General features: G+C 47.4%; 2 protein-coding genes across 2 annotated transcripts; one reads left to right on the top strand and one right to left on the bottom strand.

Annotated features, from left to right (window-relative positions):
• Window positions 1–730: 730 nt before the first annotated feature.
• LOC138820026 (PRAME family member 12-like) lies at window positions 731–2209 on the bottom strand. The gene has a single exon (XM_070011666.1). The coding sequence runs from the start codon at window positions 2207–2209 to the stop codon at window positions 731–733; it is 1479 nt and encodes a 492-aa protein (XP_069867767.1).
• A 4491-nt stretch (window positions 2210–6700) lies between these two features.
• LOC138820025 (PRAME family member 12-like) lies at window positions 6701–8181 on the top strand. The gene is made up of 2 exons (XM_070011665.1): window positions 6701–7059; window positions 7152–8181. Exons 1-2 carry the CDS (start codon window positions 6701–6703, stop codon window positions 8179–8181), a joined length of 1389 nt encoding a protein of 462 aa, XP_069867766.1.
• The last annotated feature ends 1909 nt before the right edge of the window (window positions 8182–10090 follow it).

The following is a 10090-nucleotide window of genomic DNA, read 5'->3' as shown; positions in this document are numbered from 1 at the left end:
ACTTCTACATTGGTAGCCATACCCCCTCGTGCCTGCCCTAAGTTGGCTCTCTGCACACCAACAGATCATGAAGGGTACAAGATGGGCTCTCCCCAATGAACTCCCTTCTTCCTGAACCACGTGGCAGTCTCCTCTCAGAAAACTGTACACTTGGGTGCTGAGAAATCATAACCTTCTGCGTACTTTTTTGGAAATGACTTTATTGATTCATTAATACAGTAAATTGTGAACAGTCAAGGACTGCCCTAGAACATGATCCAGTTGCTAACAATCATTTAGAAAAACAAGGTAATGGTCCAGTTCTTTCCAGGCTGAATCCACTACAGATTCCTGATAATGTGTGCCCATGTAGCCCAACATAGTTATGATTGAAATGAAAAGTCCAGAAACAGAGGTTCTCTCTCTTTCACCCATTTAGAATGTTGGGGACAGTGCTCCTGGAGAATGCTCATATGTCACATCTTTCATTTTGTCTTTTTCTTTCTTAATTTTTTCCAGCCCAATGACTTTAAATAAGGACCTAGACACTGTCTCTGAGCTTCTTTTGCTTAAGGTTAATACTCTGCCACATGAAAAACAGTTCCACTTCCAACTTTTTCTGTGTATGTGGTACTGATGAAACAAACAAGGGCTTCGTGTAAGCCAGGTAAGTGCTCTACCACTGAGCCACAATCCCAACCCCAACTTTCATTTTGGAGTGTTCAGATGAGAGCCCAGGAGAGGCTCCTGACTACAGAGGCAGAGCAGAAAGGCGAGGAAGATTCTCGATAGAGATGACCCAGTAGCCATCAGGCCCCAGGGTGTAAAAGGTCCAGTATTTGTAATGATGACAGAAACCGATACAGATCTGGACCTTCTGAGTAGTCCCCATGTCTCTCAATGACTGCTCCAACTGAGCCTGAACCTGGGCAAATCTCTCAGGTTCGAAGTCCCCTACCCACCGTTCATGATGGGAGTAGCACTCCAGAGGGGCAGGATAGATCCCTTGTCTCAAACAGCTCAGTCTGGCTGTGTGGCTCAGGAGGCTCTGCAGGACAGAAATGGAGATGTGGTTTCCATAGAAACTGAAGAAGCTGAGGTGGGAGCACTGGCTCAGGGCGGGCAGCATGCACAAGAGCTGGGGATCCGTGATGGCACAGTCCTCCAGGGCCAGGGTTTCCAGGGTGCCGGCCCCGTGCTCCAGTAGGGCTCTCAGGGGCTCAGGACTGAAGTTGTCCAGGGGCAAACTCCTCAGACGCAGGTGCTTGAGCTGCCTGGAGCAGGGACACTGGGACAGGAACCACAAGTCAGCCTCGTTCAGTGGACACGAACTCAGAGACAAGGTCTTCAAAAGGGTGAGGTTCCTGAGGATGGTGGGCAGCTGTCCATAAAGGAAGAAGACTTTGTGCACATACAGCTCCTGCAGATGCTGCAGCTGTCCCAGATGTTCAGCGTATTTGCAGGAATATGAGAAATTCTTGTATCTGCAAGTGACGTTGACTCTCATCCTGGAGAATTGGAGGATGCGAAGGTCCTTCATCTGACTTAGGTAAGGGACAACTTTTTTCATGGTTTCTCGATGCCAGAATTTATTCACCTTTAGCTCCTGGATGGAGTCCAGCCTCACCACACGCAGAGCCTTCTGGATTTCAGAGATGGAGTCAGACAGAATCAGCAGCTTCCTGGAGCACAGCTGGACTCGTTCTCCCCTCTCCCTGGCCCACTGGAGCAGGCGGGCTTGGAGAACATCCTGGGCGCCATCTTTGATGGTCAGGTCCATGAGTAAAATCAAGGGCTGCTCTTCAGTCATCATTAAACGACAGCTCTCTGCTGGCTTGTCAGTCAGGACATCTGGATAAGCGACTCGGGCCATTGAAGGGTAGCCCTCTATCCAGATGTTGGGGTGCTCATTCCGCAGGTCGAGAACTTGCAGTTTCCACTGACTGGGGCGCTCTTTCTTGGCCAGTAGCAGATGGAGCCCATCCAGGACAGTGCTGAAGGTTTCCAGGTCTGGAGACTCTGCCAGGTCCCCCAGGGGGAGGCAGGAGAAGGGCCAGGCCTGGACCAGGGCCTTCAGCATCTCTGTGTGGGCCCTGGCATAGACCTCCACGAACAGCGAAGGGAACAGCAACACCGGTAGATCGTCCAGGGCAGAGATGGCCAGGGCCTGGTTGCTCAGCAGGCTCTGCATGGCCAGATACTGGAGCGAGGGTGGGGTCCTGTCGCTCATCTTCAAGGCCAGAAGTGGAGCAGATGTGGACCAGGTGTGCAGGACTCTCTGAATCCCAGCAGGGCTAAGCACTCAAGGCAGACTCAAGGCCTCTGCTCTTCTCTGGCCCTTTGGCATCTTTATACCCCAGTCCCACCCTCCCCTCTGTGTATCTAGCAATGGGAGAGCAGATTCTGATGGGATTTCTGAGTAACACCCACCACACCCTGGCTGGGTCTAACAATCTAGATTACTTGAAAGAGAGATTCTACTCAGAGTGATAAGATTATAGGCAGGACCCACTGGGCCCAGCTTCCATTTCAAATGTGTAACACACACACACACACACACACACACACACACTCACACACTTACACACTCACACACTTTGGCCCTTATTTGTTAACCCTTTGAGAAATTTCCACTGATATTTCACTACCTTGAGCCTGCAAACGTTCCAAGAACATCAGCCAGCCCAATCTGATAGCATCCACAAACACTTCTCTAGAAAATTATTTCCCTCCCTCCCTCCCTCCCTCCGTCCGTCCCTCCCTTCCTACTTCCCTCCCTTCCTCCCTCCTTCCCTCCCTCCATCCCTTCCTCCCTCCCTTCCTTCCTTCCTTCCTTCCTTCCTTCCTTCCTTCCTTCCTTCCTTCCTTCCTTCCTTCCTTCCTGTGTTTTTTTTATTGTTCATCTCACAACTTGAATTGAGGGCATGGCCAGTGTCCTTGAGCTTCTTTTCCTCAATGCTTTTGCTCCAACATTTGAACCAAAACAGTACTTTCATCTTTTTTCTGTGGAGTTCATTGAAGATAGGAATATAAGTCATGGCAGAGATATGGCTGTTTATCAGAAAAGCAGAGAAATACAGTGAGATATGTCAAGGCAGAGTCCCTAAAAAGGTGGATAACATGGCAGGATTACCAAACACTTCCTAGTCCTCACTCTCAATGTTAATAGACTTAACTCTTTAATTCAATGACATAGATTCACTAGTAGGATAAAAGAGCAAGATCTATCCATGTGCAAGACACATCTTGCCAAGAAAAACAAACATTTTGAATGTGAAAGACTGGAATAAAACTTTTCAAGAAAATTGCTCCCATAAACAGGTTGGAGTAGCAATAATAATATCAGAAAAATAGATTTCAATTTAAAATTAGAAGAGACAAAGGGCATTACAAACCAATAAAGGGATCTCTTCTAGAAGTTTCTAACAATTCTAAATATCTATTCACCAATATCAGAGCACCCAACTTCATCAAACTAAAACTACAGGACCTAAAAAAACCCCATAGAATCAAAAATAGTAATTGTTGGTGATTTTAACACACCACTGTTGCACTGGATAAATGAACCCATAAAGTGTAACAGAAAAACCTCAGAACTAAATCCCCTAAATATCTGCATTGACTGACTAGACTTCACAGACATCTACAGAATATTTGACCAGGCATCATCAGAATACATATTTTTCTGAGAAGCACATGGAATATTTTCCAAAACAAATAATATGTAAGTCTGTGCAGAAAGTCTGCACAAGTTCTGAAATACTAAAATTATTCCCAGCATTCTGTCAGACCACATGCTGTATTATTATAGTTCAATATAAACAGTCATCATGGGCTGGGAAGTCAATGGAACACCAGACCCCCTGGAAATATTACTGGAAGGGATAGGAGAAGCAGGAAGGCTCCTTGGCATAGGCCAAAACTTCCTAAATAAAGATCCAGAATCACCACAAGTTAAATAATAACTAGATGAATGGAACTGAAAAAACTGAAGAGCTTCTGCACAGCAAAGGACACAGTAGCAAGACAAATAGCCCACAGAATGGGATAAAATCTTTACTTGCATTTCATCTGACTAGTGCCTCCTATCTAAAATATAAGTACAGCTAAACAAATTAAACCTACCAAAAACAAAATCTCAAAGTAATGACTAGCCAGCTAGAGATTTAAAGAGTGATTTCTATGAAAAAGAAACATGAATGGCCCATAAACACATGAGGAGTTGTTCCACATCCCTAGCCATAAAAGAAATACAAATCAAATCAACATTGAGATTCTACCTCATCCCAATTAGAATGGCTACTATCAAAAAACAAACAAACAAAAAAATCATCCAAAAATCCCTAACAATAACAGATGATGTTGAGGATATAGCCAAGAGGGAACAATACTACAAATGTTGGTGGGGAATGTAGACTTGTGTAACTAAAAAGTGTACAACAGGTGCTGTAACCCTGGGCTTGGGGCCGCCTCTCAGCATTGTAGGCTGCTGACTTGTACACAGCGGGAGGGGGGAGAGGGGTTGAGAGGGGGAGGGCAATAGGGAGACCAAGCTTCAGTTTGAAATAAAGACTCCTTTGCTTTTACATTGGTGACAGTCTCTGGTGGTCTTTTGGGTAAGGATTTCCGAATCCAGCTTTACCTTATGATCCTGAGATTTTCAGGTCAATTGTAGCTCTGGAGCCCCAGGTGTTTTTGGGTACTTTCGGGGTACATGTGTCCTGTGCACCCACCATCAGAAATCTCAAATGAATTCTGCCTAGAAAGAACTCAAATACGATCTTGTCTTTCTAAATTGTTGTAAGCAAACTTCTGACTGTGTACAGTTTTCTATGTCTACACATCAATTAATTCATTTCCAAAGAAAAAAGAACAGTAAGCAGAAGGATGTCATTTCTCAGAATCCAAAAATCAGAGTACTGCTTCTGCCCAGAATTCTAGCCCCTAAACCACTTAGAAATCTGAGAATCACAGTTCAAAGACAGCTGGTCAGGAAAGTCCACGAGACTCTCATCTCTAGTGAACCACCAGAAAACCAGAAGTGGAGCTGTGGGTCAATGTGGTAGAGGACTGGCCTTGAGCAAAAGAGCTCTGCATTCAAAGTCAAGATCAGTAACAACAACCCAAAGAGAATAAGTCACCCCTCAGGCTCAGGCTGGTGGCTCACACCTGTAATTATAACTAGTCTGGGGATCACAATCTGAGGATCACATTTCACCTTCAATCTGGGCAAGAGCCTCTTAGACTCTTATCTCCAATTAGCCACCAAAAGCTGGAAGTGGAATCTGTGGGTCATGTGGTAGATTGCCAGCTTTGAATGGAAAGAGCTGGGGGACAGACAGTGCCAGACCATGAGTTCAAATCCCACTAGAAGCACACACACACACACACACACACACACACACACACACACACACACACACACAGACACACACACAGACACACACACACGCACATACACACACACACACACACACACACACACACACACACACACACACACACTGAAAGAACAAAGAAGAGAAAACCAGAAAGCATGAAAAGAAGAAATAATCTTGCCTTCTTAGAGACTGAAAGCATTTTTTGAATGAATCAATAAAATAACTGAATTAATGAATATGTGTGTCCTGCTATGTGGATGATACTTACAAAGAGCAGTCAAATGCCCTTTCTGATCTTCCAAATCTGATGCTGAACCGCAGGGTTGGTGATATCAGCTGGGCCCAGCATGTACTGAACACAACAGGTTGAGACCTTAGAAAGAGAGAGGGCCTCTGTCCTGTCCTACAAAAGAAACTAGCTGCTGGCACCTAGTGTATCACTCTTGTAATCCCAGGCAAAGAGGAGGCTGAGCTCTGAGTTTCATGGTTCAAAGCCAGTGAGGCAGATGAGTTCAAGGGATTCTTGTCTCCAGTAAACCCACAAAAAAACAGAAGTAGAGCTGTGGCTTGAGTGCTCGGCCATCAGCCTTGAGGGAAAAAGCCAAATCAAAACAAGAGGCCCTGAGTACTTGCATACAAAGAGAGGGGGCAAGAGGGAGGGAGGGATGGTGAGAGAGAAGGTGAGAGAGAGCAGAAAAAGGGATAGAAAAAGAAAAAAGGGACAGAGAGAGAGGGTGAGAGAAAAAGCAAGAGCAAGAAAGAGGGAGAGAAAGAGAGAAAAGAGAGAAAGGGAAAGAGGGAGGGGCAACGTAAGCAAAGGAGGACAGGAAGGAAGGAAGTGAAAGAATTTTCTAGAAAAGTGTTTGTGGATGCTATCAGATTGGGCTGGCTGATGTTCTTGGAACATTTGCAGGCTCAAGGCAGTGAAATATCTGTGGAACTTTCTCAAAGGGTTAACAAATAAATGCCGGATGTGTGTGTGTGTTTGTGTGTGTGTGTGTGTGTGTGTGTGTGTGTGTGTGTGTGTGTTACACATTTGAAATGGAAGCTGGGTTCAGTGGGTCCTGCCTTTAATCCTATCAGTCTGGGTAGAATCTCTGTTTAAATTCATCTAGATGGTTAGACCCAGACAGGGTGTGGTGGGTGTTACTCAGAAATCCCATCAGGATCTGCTCTCCCATTGGTAGATACACAGAGGGGAGGGTGGGGCTAGGATATAAAGATACCAAACAGCCAGAAAAGAGCAGAAGCCTGGAGTCTGCTGTGATTGCCTGGCCCTACTGAGATTCAGAGTGTCCTGCACACCTGGTCCATATCTACTCCACTTCTGGCCCGTGAAGATGAGCCGCAGAACCCTACCCTCGCTCCAGTATCTGGCCATGCAGAGTCTGCTGAGCAACCAGGCTCTGGCCATCTCTGCCCTGGAGGATCTACCGGTGTTGCTGTTCCCTTTGCTGTTCGTGGAGGTCTATGCCAGGGCCCACACAGAGATGCTGAAGGCCCTGGTGCAGGCCTGGCCCTTTCCCTGCCTCCCCCTGGGGGACCTGGCAGAGTCTCCAGACCTGGAAACCTTCAAGGCTGTCCTGGATGGGCTCGATCTGCTACTGGCCAAGAAGGAGCGCCCCAGTCGGTGGAAACTGCAAGTCCTCGACCTGCGGAATGAGCACCCCAACATCTGGATACAGGGCTACCTTCAATGGCCCAAATCTCTTATCCAGATGTCCTGACTGACAAACCAACAGAGAGCTGTGGTTCAATGATGACTGAAGAGCAGCCCTTGATGGTCATCAGGGATCTCACCATCAAAGATGGCTCCCAGAAAGCTCTCCAAGCCCACCTGCTCCAGTGGGCCAGGAAGAGGAAAGAACGAGTCCAGCTGTGCTCCAGGAAGCTGCGGATTCTGTCTGGCTCCATCTATAAAATCCAGAAGGCTCTGCATGTGGTGAGACTGGACTCCATCCAGGAGCTGGTGGTGAGTAATTTCCCATGTCAAGAACTTCTGAAAACATTTGCCCCTTACCTGGGCCACATGAAGAACCTTCACATCCTCAACTTCTCCAAGATGTGTGGCAGCTTCTTCACTTCCAGCTCCAGGAATGGCTGGTGTTCCTGCAAATTTGGGGCACAGCTGGGGCAGCTGCAGCATCTGCAGGAGCTTTATGTACACGATGTCTGCTTCCACTACGAACAGCCGCCCTCCATCCTCAGGATGCTGACGTCCTTAAAGACCTTGTCTCTGAGTTCATGTCTGCTGAGCGAAGCTCACCTGAGGTTCCTGTTCCAGTGTCCCTGCACCAAACAGCTCAAGCACCTGCGTCTGAGGAGCCTGTCCACGGTCTGCTTCAGTCTTGAGACCCTGCTAGACCTGCTGCATGGAGTGGCCGGCACCCTGGAGACCCTGGCCCTGGAGGACTTAGCCTTCACGGATGTCCAGCTCTCGGCCATCCTGCCCGCCCTGAGTCAGTGTTCCCAACTCAGGTTCTTCAGCTTCTATGGAAACCACATCTCCATGGCCGCCCTGAAGATCCTCCTGTGCCACACGGCCCAGATGGTCCATTTGAAACGAGGGCTCTATCCTGCCCCTCTGGAGAGCTACTACCCTCAAAATCAGTGGCCATGGGACATCCACCCGGAGAGATTTGCCCAGGTTCTTGCTGTCTTGGCACAGACTTTGAGGGACATGGGACCAAGCCATAAAGTCCAGATCTGTACCAAATTCAGTCATTACCTGAACAAATACCGATTCTGTACCCTGGAGTCAAATGGCTCCTGGCTGCTCACAGAAGAGCATCTTTCTGGCCTTTCTACTCTGTCTTTGTAGTTGTGCACCTCTCTTCTAGAATTGCTTCCTAGCAGCAGAAATGAAAGCCAGGAAGAGCATTCTCCTGGGGGCACAGACCCCCGTGTTCAGTGTAGATGGAAGAGACAGGGCATCTGGTCCTGAGTTTGTCAGTTCAATTGTAACTCTGGAACCCCAGGAGTTTGTGAGTGCTTTGGGGTTCCATGTGTTCTGTGCACACAGCAGCAGGAATCTGGAGTCAATTCTGCCTGGAAAGAACTGGATCATGATTTTGTTTTTCTGAATGGTTGTAAGAAAACCCCTAAGTTGTAGAATAATCCCTTACCATCTATAATTTTCTGTATCGATCAAAAATAAAAAAATGAAAAAGCATGAGTAGAAAGATATCATTTTTCAGCACCAAAGAATGAGGAGTGTGCATACCTAGAACCTTAACTCTGCAAGTCGGAGATCTGAGCGTTTCCATACATAGGCAGCCTGGGCACAGACATCTTTGAGACTCTTATCTCTAGTGAACCTCCAAAAGTGGCAAGAAGTGGAGCTGTGGCTCAAGTAGTAGAGTTCTGGCATTGTGAACCAAAGCTCAGAGATAGCACCTAGATGCAAGAACTGGCACAAATACACAAACAAATAAACCCTTACCCAAGGTCTAGAATGGGGATTAAAAAGAAACTTGCAAGAAAGGAAGGGAGGGAAGGATATACGAAGAGAGGGAGGGAGGGAGGGAAGGAAGGAAGGATGAAGAAGAATAGGAAGGGATTCAGAGAGGGAAAGAACTCCAGAGAAAAGATTTCCTGCAGGCTTTGTGGATGTTATCAATTCGGATGACTTCTCTCCTTGCAGGCTTTGCAGTGGAACATCTGTGAGAATGTCTGGAGGGATTAAGGAATAAAAGTGGAGGTCATTTTGATAAAGTGTGATTTACAATACAGAGAGAAGCTGGGCTGTGTGGGACAGGCCTTTAAACCTATCCCTTTTTGGTTAAAATCAATATTTGAATTAATCTCAAGTGCAAAAGCCAACCAAGGTGTGCACGGTGTGTCTCAAAAATTCCATCAGAAGCTGCTCTCTCATTGGCAGGTATGCAATGGTGAGGCTGGGGTTGGGCGTGAAGGATATCTAGGGATCAGAGAACAGAAGAATTCTGGATTGCACAGTGAGTGCCTGGCCCTGTTGGGATTCAGAGAGCCCTGCACACCTGGCCCACATCTGGTCCATCAAGATGAGCATTGGAGCCCCACCCTCGCTCCAGCATCTAGCCATGCAGAGTCTGCTGAGCAACCAGGCCCTGGCCATCTTTGCTGTGGACGATCTTCCTCTGCTGCTGTTCCCTTTACTGTTCATAGAGATCTATGCCCAGGGCCACACAGAGGTGCTGAAGGACCTGGGGCAGGCCTGGCCCTTCCTGCCTCCCCCTGAGGGATCTGGCAGAGTCTCCCGACCTGGAGACCTTCAAGGCTGTCCTGGATGGGCTGGATCTGCTACTTGCCAAGAAGGAGCTCCCAGGCAATGTAAACTACAAGTTATCAATCTGTGGAGATATGGACATGGGGGTATGTCTCCATGCCCGCATCGCTCCTCCAGATGTTCTGACTGACAGGCGAGCTGTAAATCACTGCTCAGCAAAGACTGCAGAGAAACCCTTGGTGAAAATTATGCATCTGCTCATCGAAGATGGCGCCCAGGATGCCCTCCAAACCCACCTGCTACACTGGGCCAGGGAGAGGAGAGAATGAGTCCAGCTGTGCTCCAGGAAGCTGCAGATTTGGTTTGACTCCATCTCTGAAATCCAGAAGGCTCTGCTTGTGGTGAAGCTGGACTCCATCCAGGAACTGGTGGGGAGTGAATTTTGGCATCCAGGAATTAGGAAAGAACTTGCTCCTAACTTGGGTGGAATGAAGAACTTTCACATCCTCAACTGTCCCAATAC

The sequence above is a fragment of the Dipodomys merriami genome, unplaced genomic scaffold (assembly GCF_024711535.1).
Source record: "Dipodomys merriami isolate MVZ:Mamm:240054 unplaced genomic scaffold, mDipMer1.0.p SCAF_84, whole genome shotgun sequence".
NCBI lineage: Eukaryota > Metazoa > Chordata > Mammalia > Rodentia > Heteromyidae > Dipodomys > Dipodomys merriami.
This window is presented reverse-complemented; position numbering and strand designations above follow the sequence as displayed.